Source organism: Haliotis asinina, chromosome 6 (assembly GCF_037392515.1).
Source record: "Haliotis asinina isolate JCU_RB_2024 chromosome 6, JCU_Hal_asi_v2, whole genome shotgun sequence".
NCBI classification, from domain to species: domain Eukaryota; kingdom Metazoa; phylum Mollusca; class Gastropoda; order Lepetellida; family Haliotidae; genus Haliotis; species Haliotis asinina.
In genome coordinates this window covers 53173539-53194101 of record NC_090285.1, presented here as the reverse complement: position 1 = coordinate 53194101, position 20563 = coordinate 53173539, and the positions used below count along the sequence as shown (strand labels likewise).

The 20563-nt window shown below is 38.5% G+C and overlaps 1 protein-coding gene across 1 annotated transcript; it reads left to right on the top strand.

The window, feature by feature from the left end:
• Positions 1–5784: 5784 nt before the first annotated feature.
• On the top strand, positions 5785–19155 carry LOC137286120 (uncharacterized). The gene is made up of 5 exons (XM_067817781.1): positions 5785–5822; positions 16669–16801; positions 17667–17801; positions 18719–18797; positions 19081–19155. Exons 2-4 carry the CDS (start codon positions 16669–16671, stop codon positions 18784–18786), a joined length of 336 nt encoding a protein of 111 aa, XP_067673882.1. The 5' UTR covers positions 5785–5822; the 3' UTR covers positions 18787–18797; positions 19081–19155.
• Positions 19156–20563: the final 1408 nt, after the last annotated feature.

Below are 20563 nucleotides of genomic sequence, written 5' to 3'. Positions count from 1 at the left end.
CTACAGTACCTTTGCTACCTACATGGACCCTAGTTGGATTTACACCATCCCTTCAGCCGCTGGCGAGTGTACAATATGCTAGCCAAAATTAAAACAACAGGAATACTACGATTAAAAACCTGCTAGACTTAAATTTACTGTGAATGTTTTTGGACTTACGTAACCTCCCAGGAGGACAATAATTTTACAATACTTCAACCCCCATTGAGGGTACAGCCACTAACAATTCTAGTTACGAATCCCAACTACCAATTATTAAAATACATGTTTTTACAGAAACATATTGCTCACAATTCTATAAAAAAACAATAATTAAATGAAAACTAACGCTGGTAAAAAGATCCATCATTGTTTTAACTGTAAAATACATGTCCCTTGTGATGGAGAATTCAACACAGTCAAGCAGAATATGCTTGACTGTGACTCTCTCATCACAAGGGATACAAAACGGAGGATCCTCACCTTTTAACAGGTATGAATGAGTATATCTAGTGTGTCCAATACGACATCGTCTTAAAATAACCTCTTCAAATCTGGACTGACAACCCAATTGGGTCTAACCAATGTAAGGTTTTATCTCATGTAATTTATTTATATCCACTTGGGTGTCCCACTTCTTCTGCATCAGATCACGGATATAAGATCTAATGTTAGCTTTACAATCAGTGTATGGAATAAGAAGTGGTGTCACAGATTTGTTGAGTGCTGCCTTGGCAGCAAGATCTGCCATTGCGTTACCAGAAATGCCCACGTGGCTGGGTAACCAACAAAAGACGATGTCGTATTGGCCAGTAGCAAAATTATTATACAATTCAATAATTTCAATTAAAAGTGGATGTTTACAAGAAATATTTTTCATAGCCTGAAGGCAAGAAAGAGAGTCTGAATAGATTATATATTGTTTACGTTTAAGGTGTCTTTGGATATATTTAAGAGATGTTGATATGGCGTTAGCTTCTGCTGTAAAAATAGAACTATTATCTGGTAATCTAGAAGATATTGTTCTGGATCCAATGACAGCGGCACAAGCCACTGCGCCACCGTCCTTGGAACCATCTGTAAATAAGGGTTTGTAATTACTATATTGATGTTTTAATTGATGATATTCCTGTTTATATTGTAAGTCATTTGTTTCTGATTTTGTAAATGATGTTAATGTTAGGTCAACTTGTGGCCTAACCAAATGCCAAGGAGGAGAAGAAAGAAGACGGGAAGGCGATATACTTTCCAGCTCAATGCCGGTAGAAGAAATAAATGGTTTAATTCTGTGCCGAAGAGGTGGAACAAGAGAAGACTTTTCGTTATACAAATCCTCATAAAGGGGATTGAAAACACAGTTATAGGCAGGGTTAGATTCGTTAGAATATAATTTAGTAATGTATTGTAAAGACACTTTTATACGACGTTGAGTAAGAGATGGTTCATCGGCCTCAACGTAGAGATTATCAATAGGTGAAGTTCTGAAAGACCCAAGACAAAGTCTTAGACCTTGATGGTGGACAGAATCAAGAAGTTTCAGGCTGCTTTTGCAGGCTCCACCATATACGATGGAGCCGTAATCAAGTTTAGATCGGATCAGTGATCGATATAAGTGAAGTAGGGTAGTCTGATCCCCTCCCCATTTAGAATTTGAAAGAAACTTTAATGAATCGAGTGCCTTCAGGCATTTGGCTTTAAGGGATTTAATATGCGGCAAAAAGGTCAAGTGTGAGTCGAAAATAAGTCCCAAGAACTTGGCCTCCTTGACCACTTTGATTGGGGTACCACTGAGAAAGAGTTCTGGGTCTTTATGGGGTTTGTATTTACGACAGAAGTGTATAAAATTGGTTTTTGATTTAGAAAATTTGAAGCCGTTTTCAAGACACCATTTATCTAATTTGTTTAAACACAGCTGTAGTTGCCCTTCAATAGTATGCATATATTTACCACGCCAAGAAATATTAAAATCATCCATGCAAGACCATGGAACGCATTATAAATAATCGACCTGTTTGGTACTTGGGAACTAATGACCTTATCACAGATATACAATGTGGTTTCCGTAAAAACAGAAGTACTGTCGATCACTTAGTGCGTTTAGAATCATTTGTGAAAAATGCGCTGATTAATAAACAACATGCTGTGTCTATCTTTTTTGATCTTAAGAAAGCATATGACACAACCTGGAAATATGGTATTTTAAGAGATTTAAATGATTTCGGTTTGCGAGGTCGTTTGCCTAAATTCATAGCCAACTTTTTAAATAACAGACAATTTCAAGTCCGTGTGGGCTCTACCCTGTCTGATCATTACACTCAGGATAAGGGTGTTCCATAGGGCAGTATTTTGTCTGTTGCATGTTTTAACATCAAGATCAACACTTTATCAAAAGTTTTAAACGATTTAATAGATGGATATTTATTTGTGGATGATTTCAGTATTTCTTGTCGTGGTAAAATATGCATACTATTGAACGGCAACTACAGTTGTGTTTAAACAAAATAGACAAATGGTGTCTTGAAAACGGCTTCAAAGTTTCTAAATAAAAAATCAGTTGTATACACTTCTGTCGTAAATATAAACCTCATAAAGACCCAGAACTATTTCTAAGTGGCACCCCTATCAAAGTTGTCAAGGAGGCTAAGTTCTTGGGACTTATTTTTTATTCACATTTGACCTTTCTGCCCCATATTAAATCCCAAAAGCCAAATGCTTGAAGGCACTCGATTTATTAAAGGTTCTTTCCAATTCAAAGTGGGGAGGGGATCAGACTACCCTACTTCACTTCTATAGGTCACTCGTCCGCTCAAAACTTGATTATGGCTCCATCGTATATGGTGGAGCCTGCAAAAGCAGCCTGAAACTATTAGATTCTGTCCATCACCAAGGTCTAAGACTTTGTCTTGGGTCCTTCAGAACTTCACCTATTGACAGTTTCTACGTTGAGGCCGATGAACCATCTTTTACACAACGTCGCATTAAAGTATCCTTCCAATACATTACTAAATTACACTCTAATGAATCTAACCCTGCCTATAACTGTGTGTTCAATCCCCTTTATGAGGATTTGTACGACAAAAAGTCTTCTCTTGTTCCACCTCTAGGGCAAAGAATTAAACCCTTTCTTTCTTCAACCGGCATTCAGCTGGAAAACATAGCTCCCTGCTGTCTTCTTTCTTCTCCTCCTTGGCAGATGGTTAGGCCACAAGCTGACCTAACACATTTACAACTACATTTACAAAATCAGAAACGAATGAATTACAGTGTAAACAAGAATATAATCAATTGAAACATAAATACAGCAATTATAAATCCTTATTTACAGATGGGTCCAAGGACGGTGGCACAGTGGCTTGTGTGGATCCAGAACAATACCTTCTAGATTACCAGGTAATAATACTATTTTTACAGCAGAAGCTAACGCCATTTTAACAGCTCTTAAATATATTGAAAGACACCCTAAACGTAAACAATATATAATCTGTTCCGACTCTCTTTCTTGTCTTCATGCGATTAAAAATTTATCATGTAAACATCCACTTTTATTTGACATTATTGAATTGTAGTGAGCATTAGAACTTATATACGTGTTCTGATGCAAAAGAAGTGGGACACCCAAGTAGGTATAAATAAATTACATGAAATAAAACCGTATATTGGTTACACCTACTTGGGCTGTCAGTCCAGATTTGAAGAGGTTATTTTAAGACGATGTCGTATTGGCCATACTAGATATACTCATTCATACCTTTTAAAAGGTGAGGATCCTCCGTTTTGTATCCCTTGTGATGAGAGAGTCACGGTCAAGCATGTCCTGCTTGACTGTGTTGAATACTCCATCACAAGGGATAAATATTTCAATGTCAAAACGATCAAGGATCTTTTTACCAGCGTTAGTTCTCATTGAATCATTGTTTTTTTAAAAAGAAACTGATTTTTTGGTTGAATTTTGATTAATATGTTCTGTAAATAGATGTATTTTAATGATTGGTAGTTTGGATTCGTAACTTGAATTGTTAGTGGCTGTACCCTCAATGGGGGTTGAAGTATTGTAAAATTATTGTCCTGAGAGGGTACGTAAGTCCAAAAACATTCACAGTAAATTTAGACTTTCCACTGTTTTAGTCGTAGCATATTTGAATTTTTAATTTTTGGCTAGACGTGTCTAAATTGCTAACAGCTGAGGGGATGATGTAAATCCAGCTAGGGTCTATGCAGGTAGCAAAGGCACTGTAACTCCCCATGGTCCCTAGTATGATGATCTACCTTTAGTTGTTGACAATCTATAGCCTGATTTTATATTGTATTGTTCGAATAGTGATATAAGTTTTAACTTTTCACGCTAGTTTTAATTCCATTTGTGATATTCTAGTTGTTTTACTGTCCTTCGTTGACAGGTTTTTATACTATACTTATATTTCATTTCAGTATTAAATGCTCTCGTCACGATATGGCTGAGATATTGCCGATGTGACGTTAAATATTAACTCACTCACTTCTGGATTAGTGACTGAGATTGTTAGTGGCTGTACCCTCACAGGGGGGTGAAGCATTGTAAAATTACTGTCCTCCTGAGAGGGTATGTAAGTCCCAAAACATTTGATGTAAATTTAAGTCTACCGAGTTTTTAATCGTAGTTTTCTTGCGATTTTAATTTTGGCTAGCATTTCGTGCACTCGCCAGCGGCTGAAGGAATGATGTAAATCCAACTAGGGTCCATGCCGGTAGCAAAGGTACTATTCCCCCCCCCCTCCCCCCCATGGTCCTTAGTATGATGATCTGCCTTCAACTGTTGGCGATCTATAGCCCGTGTTTTATATTGTCTACTTTAATTACTAGAATATTTTACTTTTCCATGCTAGTTTTATACCCATATCTGTGATACCCTAGTCTTTTACTGTCCATCGTGACAAGTTTAATTCTTCAAAATGTTTTCGGTTTTCACGTAAAATTTGCTTTCGTCATGATATGGCTGAGATATTGCCAATGTGACGTTAAATTGTAACTCCCTCCCTCGCTCGTTTGACTTCACGTCCCTGTATAATCTGTTGTTTGCTAATTATCAAACAACCGCCAACATGTTCTGTTGATTTTCATGTTTCACGTAGTTCCTACTTTTCTGTCATTGTCATTACTCGTTATCTATTTGCATTTCTGAAATATTAATTTAAAAAAAATATGTTTTTAAAAAATCTGCTCCAGTCTTGTTTGGTGAGGACATTAATTGGTAATGCTATCAGTTTCTTGCATGATAGTTTAATTTTTAAATAATAATGTCTGAATTTCTAGTCCAATTTTGATAAAAGTGGAACTTTCAATTTGATACAGTTACATTACTGATGGTAATAGATGAATCACCAAATAGATTTTGATATTACCCAGCAGTGTTTGGTCAAATCAGAAATAATGTTTCTGAAGTTGAAAATTGCAGACAAAGGAAATGATGGTCTAAATTTAAATTAAATTCGCTCATTTGGTAGTTGTAAAGTAAAACAACCTGCAGCTGTTGAGACAAAGAACCCCTCACTACGAAATGATTCCCTACAGCCTGTACTGTTCATGAATTGGTGTGAAGCTTTGGCAGTGAGTTATTGTTGACAGAAGGTTCGGTAATCATGCCTGGAGTAACATCTAGAATGAAGCGTAAAACGTAATCCTGTGAAACCTTTTGGCACCTCCAGAACCGTACTTGTCACGACCCTTCTGTGATGCACAGTAAAGTTGTTAGTTGTAATTATTGTGATACATATGTTACCTTTTGTACATCAATATTTTCACAACTACCCGTCTATATAAGAACGAGAAACTTCGCTCAGTTGGACCATCATCTTCTATCCGACAAGGTAAGAACACTTCATTATTTAAACATCTTTTTTCCGGGTAAAACATCATTTATGTTTGACTTTATCTTTGCCCTGTCAGCTTGATACTCTAAGACTGAAGGCAGTCTTGAAATAACCACATACCATTTCAGAGAAGTACCGTCAACGTATGTACAACTGTTGAATAGAAGTCCCGTCAGCGTACCTACAACGGCTGAAGTCCCGTCAACGTATATACAATTGTTGAATAACACGAATGGGTTAAAATTGTTTTGATGCAATTATGCCGTCATGAATTGCTGTACAATATAATTACTTCTGTCTGCCAGTACCTAATACGATATGAGCGATAACGACGCATATGCTGTTAAAACAACTTCGATTGTTCGCAAACTTGAGAAATAATCAGAAAAACATATGGTCATTATGATCATGCCAACTAAATAAAGAACGATAGTTTCTTGAACACTTGTGAAGAGTGTTTACTATACAAGTATGTGTATGATATTATGGCCGCTTTAATTTAAATCCTTTATACCATGATTAAATATTGGCAGTTGGCCACTTGTAGAAGCAGGGGTGGTTTGTAATATCCGCTTATCTGCGAAATCTGGTAGGAGAAGCACCTGACCTTATTCCGAAACTGATCATTAAATGCTGGACGTTTACTCACAATAATCGCATTCGAATAAAGAACGATAATTTTTTGCACACCAGTGAAGAGTGATTACTATACCAATGATAGATAGATAGATAGATAGTTAGGTAGAAAGATAGATAGATAGATATCCATTATTTCCTCCAGTTGAATAAGATAATTTACAATGTGCAGTTATGGTACATTTTACGTTAAATGATTAAGATGGATCACTGTTTTAGTCAGGAATGTTCATATACATACAAGTGTTTTAACAAGTGTCGCCATTTCCTTATGAAACGGCTTACAATAAGTATTACGTTTGCCCGTACATCCCTTTCTAGTTCCATAATTCATTCTATTGGACATCCACCGAGTAGAAATGCAAGAATAACATCGTCATCCTGATCCCAGATCTTAACAAAAGTATCTACATCCAGAATATCACATATGGAGTTAAAGAGTTCATTTCGGTCATTCATATTAATCGTACATGACATAAACACGTGCTTTACAATACCATTGGTGACAGTTTTACAATAACATTCTCTTGAAACGATTTCAGCTGATCCATAGAATAAAAGTCTTGCAAAATCAGTGAACTGGTAATTTGTCTCTTTCCCTAGCATCCAGAGATAATGTTCCTTACTGGATCGTATATTGATATATTTTGGCAGACTTAGTCTTGGGTTAAGATGGACATAAAACAGATTGTATCTATGTGATTTAACGGCATCATTTACGGCCCTGGACCAGCGTTCCTTATTACTAAATTGATTATTATTGACAGAGTTTGCTAGTATGTCGTTTTGGTTATACTTATGTACAAGTTGTAGCATATCTATATATCGGGGATTTTCTAATACATACGTTGCATGTAGAGCTATTCGAACACATGAACTGACCAAGGCGAACTTGAAACATACCTTTGAAAACATAGTTATACTTTGCATTACACAACTTTCCTAACTGGTAGAGTGCTCTTTTATCTATGTAGTACTGTAGTGGCATAATCCCAATGGAATCCAATACAACAATACTGGGAGTGCGCTTGTGTAGTCCATGAACCTTTTCACAAAATTGTCGTTGTACAACTTCGAGCATTTCATACTCTGTAAGAGAAAGTTTGTCCCATACGTTGCATCAATACAGGCCTCATGCTACGATTAGCCTCTCCCAAATACCTGCTGCAGATATAGGATTAAAACCACCAAAATACAACCATTTTTATGGTTAGTGTTCATGAGCACACTTTTCACCTGCAGAGTTGGTATGTTCAAGTGATGATTTGCCTGTGCTTATATATACACCTATATATTTAATAGATTTTTTTGGTGTGTGGAACATGCACATAATCAATTTAAACATTATTGGTTTTAACGTTATCGTTTGACCATTCAAAGTGTACAACCGCACTCTTGCATTTTAACTGCCGCATATGAGCATACAATTTTCAGCGATATTGAAAGGATTTTGCAGGCCTTGGTAGAGGAACTCATCAAAGTAGTGTCGTCAACAAGACGTATTCCAGGGTAGTTACCCCACGACAGGGTTAAGCCAGAGTCTGAATTCCTACGTTCATATAGGAGGTCATTAATGAATGATGTGAATAGCCAGGCGGACATTACTCTCATTCACGGGGAATGCATCCGATTTAAATCACTCAAAGCATACAAATGAATTCATGGGGTAATGGGAGAGTCTTCATATTCTCCATAGTTTATTCGTAATTCCAGTATCATACAGTTTAACAAATAACCCATCAAGCCATACCCGATCAAATGCCTTTTCGTTATCTAAGAATGCACAATATACAGGCATCATCCTTTCATTGTAATATGCAATAGTTTCTTTTAACGTAAGTACGGACGTTTCAGCACCGTAGTGACGCCTAAATCCAAAGTGAAGATGATGGTTGAATTCTATCTTAGAATGTGTGTTATTGTGGCCGCTTTAATCAAAATCCTTAATACCACGATTAAACCTTGACAGTTGGCTACTTTTGTATAAACAGGGCCCGGCTTTTAATATCCGTTTGTCACCGAAATCTGGCATGGGGAGAAGCACCTGACCTTATTTCGGTCAGTAAGTGGTGGGCGTTAACCCACAATGATCGCCTTCGAATATTGTGATTATGTGATTATCTCTTCGTAACATTTATCTCATACCACTCAAATTTGGTATGTACTAGTTACAGTCAACAGTGCCATGTGTGACTTTGGCCTTGCGCAGGTCATGTAAAGTGAGTTGGTAGTTATTTGAATCTGGACGGTATCGGTAAGGGCTTTCATTTGAACCACTATAAACTACTTGTGAATGATTACAAGTAAGACTAGGACTAATTAGACTAAGGTTACGCTTATAATATTTACCTTTTCACGCACACGCACACGCACACGCACACACACACGCACACAAACACACACACATATGTACATCCATACATGCATGTTATGAATGAACAAAATGAGTGATTAAAGAAAGAATAAACACATTTTATGTACTCTTTTAACCATTACATGTGAAAGACTTGTAGTTAGTCTTAAGCGGAACGCCAATTTTCTTTTTAAAAAAACGCGTGGTTAATTAATACCTAGAGATAAAAAGTGGCCTCTTTACCTCTCGCCCCGCCAACAAAACCACAGACAGGTTAGGTAACTCTGTCACCAGAACCCTGCAGTGGCGTCATGTGAGGAATTATTTTCTGTTAGTTCAAGCTCGTCAATTTACTGATTTCGCGACGTCATCAAAGACATTCCGAATCGTTGTGTTGCCGCCCTATGCTCCCACGTGATGGTGTCACAATGCACAGATTTCCACGGGACCACTCAGTTCGTGTTAAATATGTTGTTTGTGAGCGCGAAGCGAGCGTTGTAGAAGCCTGTACGTATTAAATCAGGTGGTTGGACACCTACCTCTCTTCCAAGATAGAATATGCTATTCTGATTTGTTTCCATCGAGTTTAAAAAAATCAAAACAGCTTACTAGTAAATGATTCATAACCAAAAGTATTTTGCATGACACAACTTGTAACATAAAGATGTCTTCATCCGAAGCGATCGAGGTTTTTGTCGAAGTGACAGTAATATTGTAAGCAGGATTAAATTAACACACACCTCGTTTCCAACAGTGAAACTGTTATGTTATAAACAATGTCATGCGCAATCATATTGTCTATCAATCAAATACATATTTTATTACCAGTAGAAAGTGGTTTAGATATTGTTACTCGGTGTAAACAATGCCTAAATAGCATTTATTCTCAGACTGGCGAATGTTCGCAACAGGGTGTCGCTATTTTAAAAATCATTGCGTCACTGTCTAAAGTCAGCTTGATCAATTAGATTTTGGTTTATTTTCATCAAGTTAATAGATAAAACTAGTTTCCTGCTCCTTTGTATATTTTTAAATCATGATCAAAAGAATTTTGGACCCGTGAAGGTCCCGGGGTAGAATAGGCCTTCAGCAACCCATGCTTGCCATAAAAGGCGACTCAGCTTGTCGTAAGAGGCGATTAACGGGATCGGGTGGTCAGGCTCGCTGACTTGGCTGTCACATGTCATCGGTTCACAATTGCGCCGATCGATGCTCATGATGCTGATCACTGGACTGTCTGGTCCAGACTCGATTATTTACACACCGCCGCCATATAGCTGGAAGATACTCGCTCAAAGAATTTTGCATGACACCGCTTGTAACAGAACGATTTATATCTATCATAACAACAAGCGAATCGTCTATGAAAACAAGCTGTATCTCGGAAAATATGCAAAGCAGGTGACAAAATGAAATGGCAGTAGATTGTAAAAATATAAAGCTTTTATTTTTTAAAACAATTGGTACGATTGCAGGTTTAGACAAACCTGCAAACAAGATAATCCACGCATGAATTGTAGATGAATACTACAGCAACCCACATTGGTATACCTCATATTGCGTTATGGAGGCGCGCCCCTCTGATTGGTTGAAATTTCGTTCGCGGGAGTGAATTGTGCACAGTTGTCTAAAAGGTCGACTTAAGGTAATTAAATGTCGAAACGAGTACATTTGTAGTTTAAAAGACGGGGTTTTACTTATACGATGCCAATATTTATGACTTATGTATTTTTACCCACCGGAGTATATCTGATCTATCAAATCAGATGTCACCCCTTAGCCATTATCTATGGACGGTCCATAAATGCCCTCAAGCAAGTCTGATTCAGATAGGCACCCGTGGAGAGCAACCTCCTCGTAGTGGGTGCTGGGTAACGCCAAGAGCTCGTCAACACCCCTCTTGTGGACCCGGGAGGATATTTGGTCCACCAACCCGTTTGCCGTGGGTTGCGGCCCTGTGTCGGTGGAGGAAGGGATCCTGGTGGTTGAGGGCCTGCAACTGCGTTCCTGTTGCCTAACACACCACTTTGGTCCTGACTTCATCTAGACGGGTGATAGAATTGGCCCGATTCTATCAATCGGCTATTCACGACAAGCCATGGTGAATATACTTCCAGAATAAATTATCAATGGGTCTTGGTTTTTGGATCTACAGTCCTATGCCAGAAGGCGGTGGCTCATGGGCCAATCTCGTGATATTAGACCTCTGAAATCTGTGCTTCTTGGGAATGACGTCATGGTCCGAACCAGCCTGGCATTTATTCTTTTAGTTTTTAATAGAATTTCACGTGTTTATCTCTGGAGTATAACACTTCTGTATCCCTGGTGTCGGCATCTCGGAGATCCGGTGCTATTTGACACCGTCCTTGTTGACACTCCATGGTGGGTGGGGAGCAGAGATGCTGAATCATTTACTTTCGCCATGGCATTATCACATGCTGGTTCAACTCGTTCTGACAAGAAAAGGCGTTTTGAGGATTTGGATCCCTCAGCAGGACAAAATTCTGACTGTGATCCCTGGCCACGATTTCTAGACATTGAGGCTACTGGTTTCCTTCCTATCAAATTAAATCCGTTTGCCATTTCAAAGACTATTTCTGGCATTTGCGGTGAAGTAAACAACGTGACCCGTCTCCGCAGTGGTTCACTTCTTGTGGAGTGCGCACGGAGACAGCAATCTCTCAATTTGCTATCAACTAAAACATCCGCTAATATTGAGGTTGCTGTGTCTGTGCACAGAACACTAAACTCTTGTCGAGGCATTGTTCGTGACAGGGCTCGTTGCTTGTCCGACATGTGCGAAGAAGAAATTGCTACAGAGTTGAAGGATCAGATGGTAACATCAGTGAGACGTTTCACGATAAGGAAAGATGGTTCAGTTATTAGTACAAATACACATCTAATGACATTTGCTCGTTCATCACTTCCGGAGTCGATAAAGGCAGGCTATTTCAACATCGGGTGGAGGTGTATCTCCCCACTCCACTTCGATGTTACAAATGTCAAAACATTTGGGCATGCCTCCAACTCTTGTCGCAACTCTGCAACATGTCTTCATTGTGGTGACAATCATGAGGGCACTGACCGTCAGGAGGATTTCAGATGTTGCAACTGTGATGGTAAACATGCTGCATCGTCTAAGTCTTGTCCAGTCTGGCAAATTATGACGATAAAGTGTCAAAACAATATTTGGTACTTGGAGGCAAAGAAATTGTTAAAATTCAGGCGACACCTCAACTGCCTAAAAGATACTCCGCTGCATTATCTCGATCTGTGATCACTTCTATCGTTTTTAGCCAGACTGACTTGACATGGGTCAAGTCAGAAAAACCTGTTTTGTCATCAACATCTCCATCCCCAAAACTTACTGCCCCAGTTACTCTGTCGACGTCTGGATCTCAGACAGACATCCTGAGTGAGCCATCACAAACGACTTCTTCACAACATACCATTTCACAGTCATCCAGCGATCTGTCCAAAAAGAATAAAGGCAAAAAATTAAAAAGAAACGTACCATCAAGGTCTAGTTACTCCTCCCATTCACGAGAACGTTCACCCATTGAGGCACCATGACTCAATTGGCCAATATAATTCAGTGGAATTGTAGAGGATTGAAGAATAACTTCAGTGAGATCCACTTGTTGATACAGGACTTTAAACCGTCAGCATTATGTCTTCAAGAGACATATATGAAAAATACAGATAGATTCAATCTACGATATTATAGTGATTATCACTCTTTTTCTCTTCAGGAGATAAAGCAACTGGAGGGGCTTCTATTCTAGTACGACACGGTGTAATTCATAGCCCTGTCCATCTTAATACCAACCTTCAAACTGCAGTTTTTCGACTGACCCTGCATATTGCATTGACGCTGTGCAGCTTATATATACCTCCATCCTCTGATATCTGTTTCTCGGATCTACAGAATTTGTATGACCAGATACCAAAGCCACGAATCATCATGGGCGATCACAATGGACACAATCCGCTTTGGGGAAGTATTCATTCTAGCAATAGAGGTTCAATCCTAGAGGAATTTACATCAGATAATAATCTCTGCATTTTCAATGATGATTCAAACACCTATTTACATCCAGCTACGGGAACATATTCTTCCCTGGATTTATCACTCTCCGAATTCGAATGGATGGTCCATGATGACCTGTGTGGGAGTGATCACGTCCCCACCATTCTCAAATCAATCAGCCCTGCTGATGATCCACCTGTAACTTCGCCAGGGTTGATTGGTCATTATATAAGACTCTGTGTACTGATCGACGACGTTTTAGCGAACAGCGGAGATCCTATATAGTTGTTTTCAGATATACTGAACACCATTGCTGACAAAACTATACCAAAGTCCTCTGCAATTCCACATGTTCGTAAACCATGGTTTAATAATGAATGTAAACAGGCCAGAAAATGTAGGAAGAATGCCGAAAAATATTTCCGCAAACATCCTACTGTCCATAATTTAGACAAAGTTAAAATATTAAATGCCAGGGCTCGACGCGCCTTTAAACAGAACAAGCGTCAGTCTTGGAGGAACTATATTTCCAAAATAAACCTATGTCCAAAGTGTGGAACGTGGTCCAAAGAAGTAAGGGCAAAGGCTCTAAATCTACTGTTCATCATCTCAAAGATGGTAATAATCTTTTAACTGATAAAACTGACATTGCAAATAAACTTGGCGAAACTCTAGCCAAATACTCATCTTCATCACATTATGTTCCAGAGTTTCAAAAGTATCAGGAACAGGAAAAGAAAAAAAATCAATTTTACCTTAGACAATGGTGAAGATTATAATGAATTATTTTCACTCCATGAGCTAAATACCGCCCTTGAAAGACTCATGATACAGCAACAAGAGCTGATGATATCCACTATCAGCTCTTGAAGCATTTGCCCGAGTCGTGTTTGGAAACACTGCTAAATTTATTTGATACCATATGGACTTCGGGGAATTTCCTAAATTCTTGGCGTAATGCCATTGTAGTTTCCATTCCAAAACCTGGCCGGGATCATTCTGATCCGTCTAATTACAGACCAGTCTCTTTAACGAGTTGTGTCTGTAAAATCATGGAACGAATGGTTAACAATAGATTAACATGTTATCTTGAAACCAATAACCTTATATCAAATATTCAATGCGGTTTCAGGAAAAATCGTAGTACCATTGATCATTTGGTACGTTTAGAAAAATGCTATAGTCAATAAACAGCATGCTGTATCTATTTTCTTCGATCTTGAGAAAGCTCATGATACCACCTGGAAGCATGGCATTTTGAAGGATCTACATGATTTAGGTTTGAGAGGTCGTTTGCCTCTTTTTATATCACAGTTTTTTACAAGACCGGCAATTTCAAGTCCGAGTGGGTACAACCCTGTCTGACCATTATAATCAGGATCATGGTGTTCCACAAGGCAGTATCTTGTCCGTAACACTTTTTAGTATAAAGATAAATGGTTTATCAAAAGTTTTAAACGATTCAATTGATGGATCGTTATTTGAGGATGATTTTAATATTTCTTGTCGAGGTAAAAATATGCAAACTATTGAACGGCAACTGCAGTTGTGTTTAAATAAAATATATAAATGATGTCTTGAAAACTGCTTCAAATTTTCTAAATCCAAAACTAATTGCATACATTTCTGCCGTAAATATAATCCCCATAAAGACCCAGAACTGTTTTTAAATGGTACTCCCATCAAAGTTGTGAAGGAGGCCAAGTTCTTAGGTCTGATTTTCGACTCACATTTAACTTTTCTTCCGCATATCAAATCCCTGAAAACTAAATGCCCGAAGGCACTTGATTTATTGAAAGGCGTGTCCAATTCAAAGTGGGGAGGTGATCAAGCTGCCCTCCTGCACCTGTATAGATCACTTGTCTGTTCGAAGCTTGATCACGGCTCAATTGTATATGGTGCAGCCTGCAAAAGCAACTTGAAACTATTAGATTCTGTCCATCATCAAGGTCTAAGACTTTGTCTTGGCTCCTTTTGAACTTCACATGTTGACAGTCTGTGTGTCGAGGTTGATGAATCATCTCTTGAGCAGCGACGTATATAACGAAACTATATTCCAATCAGTCAAACCTTGCATATAACTGTGTCTCCAATTCTCTCTATGAGGATTTATGCAATAAGTACTAACTATAATGCATTTAAATCCTTATGTACAGACAGATCCAAGGACGGTGGTACTGTAGCATGTGCTACTGTCATAGGATCCAGAAAAATATCTTCCAGATTGCATGATAACAGTTCAGCGGAGGCGAACGCCATATTAAGAGCCTTAAAATATGTTCAAAGACACCCTAAACATCAGAAATATATGATCTATTCAGACTCTCTTTCTTGCCTTCATGCGATTAAACATTTATCATGTAAACATCCACTTTTAATCGAAATTATTGAACTGTATAATGATCTTGCTACTGGCCAGTGCGACATCGTCTTTTGCTGGTTACCCAACCACGTAGGCATTTCTGGTAATGCGACTGCCGATCTTGCTGCCATGGCAGCACTCAACAAATCAGTGACACCACTTCTCATTCCATACTCTGATTGCAAAGCCAGCATTAGAGCTTACATCCGTGATCTGATGGAAAAGAAGTGGGACACTCAAGTACGTATTAATAAACTACATGCTATAAAACCCTATATTGGTTACACCTACTTGGGTTGTCAGTCCAGGTTTGAAGAGGTTGTCATGCGACGGTGCCGCATTGGCCACACTAGATACACGCATGAATACATACTAAAAGGAGAAGATCCTCCGTTCTCCGCATATTTTGCTTGACTGTATTGAGTATTCCATCACAAGGGACAACTATTTCAAATCACGAACAATGAAGGATCTTTTTAACAATACCAGTTCTCATTTAAAAAAATGCATTTTGAAAAGAATTAGATCTGTTAGTTGATTTGTAAATAGATAAATATTTTATAATTGGAAATTTAAAGTAGTAACTCATTTTGTTAGTGGCTGTACCGTCAAAGGGGGTAAAATTACTATAAAATTATTGTCCCCCTGAGAGGGTACGTAAGTCCCAAACATTTGATGTAAATTTAAGTCCTCCAGGTTTTTAATCGTAGCATTTTTATCATTTTAATGTATGGATAATTCTCTGCATAAAAGTCAATGGCCGAGCTGATGGTGTAAATCCAGTTAGGGGCCATGCAGGTAGGAAAAGTAACGTAAGTCCCCATGGTCCCTGCTATGGCGATCTACCTTCGGTTGTTTGCAATCTATAGCCCATTTTTATACTGTATTGTCCTTTTAGCTTAATTTTTTTTAGATCTAATTACTAGTTTTACATTCCTATCTGTGATATTCTAGTTATATTTTACTGTCCTTCGTTGACAGGTTTTTACATGCCATTGATTAATATGTATGTTTGTGGTTGATCGTTCTCGTCACGATATGGCTGAAATAGTGCCCATGTGACGATAAATTCTAACTCACTCACTCACTCTGATTCAGATAGACATTTGTATATATATTATATATCACATATACTGTATTTATCGTGCTCTTGTGCCACGGGGCACTCGTGTTAGGTTATTCTGAGTAACAGATACATAGTGAAGGTACTTACAATGGAAAGCATAGTTCCTGAATTCCAAAACACGTTTTCATTTTCTTTTTACAATTTCAAATGCCAATCAAACAACTCCAGATGCTTTTTAATCTCGTGTTGGTGTATTCTTAATTCGAGTTCGTATGGTGTATTTTGTTCTGAGTAACCAAGATATACTTTAAATTAAATACAACAATGAAAAGTAGCGAGAGGAAAAGGCAGCCCGTGTATTTCAAAACATGTTTTATTTTCTATTTACAATATCAGATGCGTTTTCTGCTACTGGTTGTTATTGTGGCTCTGACTGCGACGAACGTGTCAGGCGGGTGGTGGAGACGAGTAACGAGGTGGATAGGCGAACAATGGAGAAAACACAAGGGAGCAATCATAGGAACTGCAGGTACAATCAATGGGAAGGATGTATAAGAAAAACACGACGTTTGATTTTGCTTTTCTTTTGCATTCCACTTCTAAATGGCCCTGAAATATTTGGATGCATGTACGCATGTATGCATGCATGCATGTGTGTGTGCATGTATGTCTGTGTGTGTGTGAGAGAGAGTGAGTGAGAGGGATAGAGAGACAGAGAGAGACAGAGAGAGTCTGTGTGTGTTGTACTGTGTGTGCGTTGTACTGCAACTACGGAGTTCGTGCTTGCATCCGCCATCGTAAAAATGCCATAGATGAGGTGTCAAATGTTCTGCCAGATTTGCACCTACTATTGCAATAATACTGTAGGTAATTTTAATTGCTGTACTGATATTTAAGATTTGTTTTATTAACATAATATTTTATATAATTTTTATTACTATTGTTCGCACTACCACCATGTATGGAGGAGTAATAAAGCGAGGACGCTTGCGTCAGATTGTGTTGAACGATATGACATATCGTACAGGGGGAATGCATGATCCTGTACAGGGTGGTAGAACAAACTGAATTTTTGTTCGAAGATGCCAAATAAATCTAAGGCACAAAACAGGAAATCGTTAGTGTCGGTGGCCTAAATTAACAATTCTCGTTCAGGACTAGGCATGCGACACTGTGGGAGAGCGTTAGACTAGTAACACTCCCAAAAGTCTTCGTTGGTAAGCTCAGCATCCTTTCAAACACCTCACGGAGCATTCCATACAATATTTGGTACGTACGTTCGTTTTACTGTGATAGTGATATCAGGAGATACCAGCACACAATGAATTTTTATTTGTTTTATCATTTTGAATCATAGTTCAAAGGTTGACTTAACACACCCATATGTAACACAGTGAAAGGGCTGTTGGATGGACGTAGTATTGCGGACGTTGATCAGAACGACGATGGTGTCCTGACTAGATCCGAACTGCAGCAGCACATGGATGAACGTGATGTGGATGACTTGATGGAGATGCTAGATGAAAACGGTAAATAACTTTACAAATGTTTATAAGTATCATGCTAATGTTTTCAATTACAAAACGCCTGGACCCACCAAATCCTCTCTTTGACTAGACTTATCAAGTGTTCATGAAACAAACGTTTTATGCATGACGAAGTAACAACAACAGTTCAAAGTCATTAATATCCTCCGCTATGGCAAAATATCCGTCATGAAAATGACTACAACTTATCATTATGCCAGTTGTGTTGGTGTGTATGTAGAAAAGTGCAAGGAGAGAAAAGAGAAAAGCAAGTTCTGCTTCCGAAAGGAGCACAACCACCAACTTCAGTCTAAATCAAACTTGTTGCCACGGAAACACCAAAATATTTTAATCGGAATTCAAAAATTACCAAAAGGCACTAGTACGCCACCAGATCTATCTATGTGTCAAGTTTGGTGAACGGTTTTAGAGTTCCGCTCCGAAAGAGAGCAGTACCACCAATTTCAGTCGAAGTCAAAAGTGTTGCCATGAAAACGCCAAAAATATTTTAGTCAGAATTTCAAAACTACCAAGTTGCACCAGTACACCAGCAGAGCTATTTATGTGCCAATTTTGGTGAAGAAATAGTGAACGGTTTTAAAGTTCTGCTGCGGAAAAGATAAACGTGTACGGACGGACGCAAGGATGGACAGACGGAGCGCATTTTAATACACCCCAGGGGATAGAGAGGCTTTAGATAGCCAGGACCTTCATGTAGCCCACCATGCTGTGGACAACGGTGTGGTGAACAAATAGTGAAAATACGTGTTATTTTCATTCCAAAAAGCAGGAAAAAGATAAATGTGTCGAGAACTATTATATTATATAAGCAATGAGAGTCAAAGGTTTGTTTAATGAATTACTATCTCATGTGTTACATTTTCTGATAGTTTACATGACCATATTTCACAATTGTGCAGATGAAGGACACATTCCACGAGACGTACTGGAAAGGTACGCAAAGGAAGCATTCACAAACAGCGAGTGAGACTGTCCAAGGTATGTGCAGCGTGTAATGTATCTATGGCTCAGGAAAGAGGGGTGGGGTAGTCGAGTATTCAACACGGCACACCAGAAACTCGGGCTGTATTCCTCACATAAATACAATTACACATTTGTGGTGTTCCCCAAAATGATATTGCGGGAATACTGCTTGAAACGGCGTAAAATCGTACTCACTCACTCTACCTGGAAGTAACCGTAGTATTGTCTGAATAAAGACGTCTTCCGTGATGGAATCTTGACACCAACTTTTGTTTAACAATTTGCTTTTCTTTCGTAGGTACCGGAGCAAATGGACGTGAATAAAATGTAATCAGCACTTCCATTCTAAATAAAGTGAAGCCACATGCACAGACATATCATTAGTCTCGTTTATAATTTGAATGATGACTTCCAAATGTGTGCATTTATTTGCCGCGTTTGAGTCCGTAAATCATCAAACCCTTACATGTTAATGGAAATTGTGTGAATGATGGCTGATGGAGGCTTTAAATGAACACCTGGTGTCTGATTTTCAGGGGTCTGTGTACCGTATTCCCTCTATTAAGCGCCGGAATTTAGGAAACAAGTTAAGATATAATTAATTAAATCAAGTAAGAGTCCTAAGCGCCTGCCGGTCACTTATGAGAGGAAATACGGTACATACATTTACCTGTGCGAGGTTAAATGGTATCAAAACCCGCAAAGTAATTTGCTTCGAAATCTTTCGTTTCTTTAATATTTTGAAATAGTACATGGTCATTGGTCACGCAAAAGTAAATAACTTTGTGAAAGTATGTCCTAAATGTTGGTAGTGTTCAATTACGAGTAAAATTTAGTTTTCGTATCAGCAGATATGATATATTCTAAATTGAAAGTGCAACTTTCAACCACCAGTCACATGTTATAAGCTCGAGGCATCAGCGGGATATTTCTGATGTCCTTCAAATAAACACTGTCGGCAATAAACGATAAAAGCCTTTTTCAAATATTATTATCTGATTGATTGTGAAACAGGAATATCAGATATACTGCAACATTACAGGCACAAAATGAACAAGTTTATGAGCATTTTTCACCAAGGAACGCACGAAAGCAATCAAGGAAACGATTAATTTGTTCACCACCGACGACCAGCCAAAATTGCTGGGAACCAGCAGTGTTTCCTCCAGAGCGTTTTGGAAGGGCGCTGCGCCCTGCCCTTTTCTTCTGGCGCCCTGCCCTTTTCTTCTGGCGCCCTGCCATTTTGTACTACGCCTTGCCTGGTACTTACTAGTTGTGACGGAGCAGAGGAACAGACTGAAAGTCAGCAACTGTAACAAGCATCTTATGATCAGCCTAAACACTGACAGCCACAATGACACCGACTTGGAAGCTGTTGTGAAAAGCTTCCTGAGAAAAAAGCAAAGAGGACTGTAGGTTAATAATACATGAGGCTCAATCAGATAATTGTTTTGGGTTTTATTGTGTTTTTTTCAAAGCCCTTTTCTGTAGAAACTTCACCCTGCCCTTTTTGTGGTCTGGAGGAAACACTAACCAGGTATAGCAGAAATCTTTGCTGATGTTACTGGCATACTGAACTGCAAAAGGAACGCAAGTTTTGAAAAAATGAAATCTAATAAAAGTAAGCGTTCAGTCTTCTATTTAAACATTTGACAAAAGGCGTTTCTTTTGCTGTTCATTATAGTTCAGGTATTATATATGTAAGCTTCCATCACAGTAGGAGGATTCGAACATGTAGTGGGTAGTCTACAATTATGTGTGAGGTTCTAGACCACTGAGCC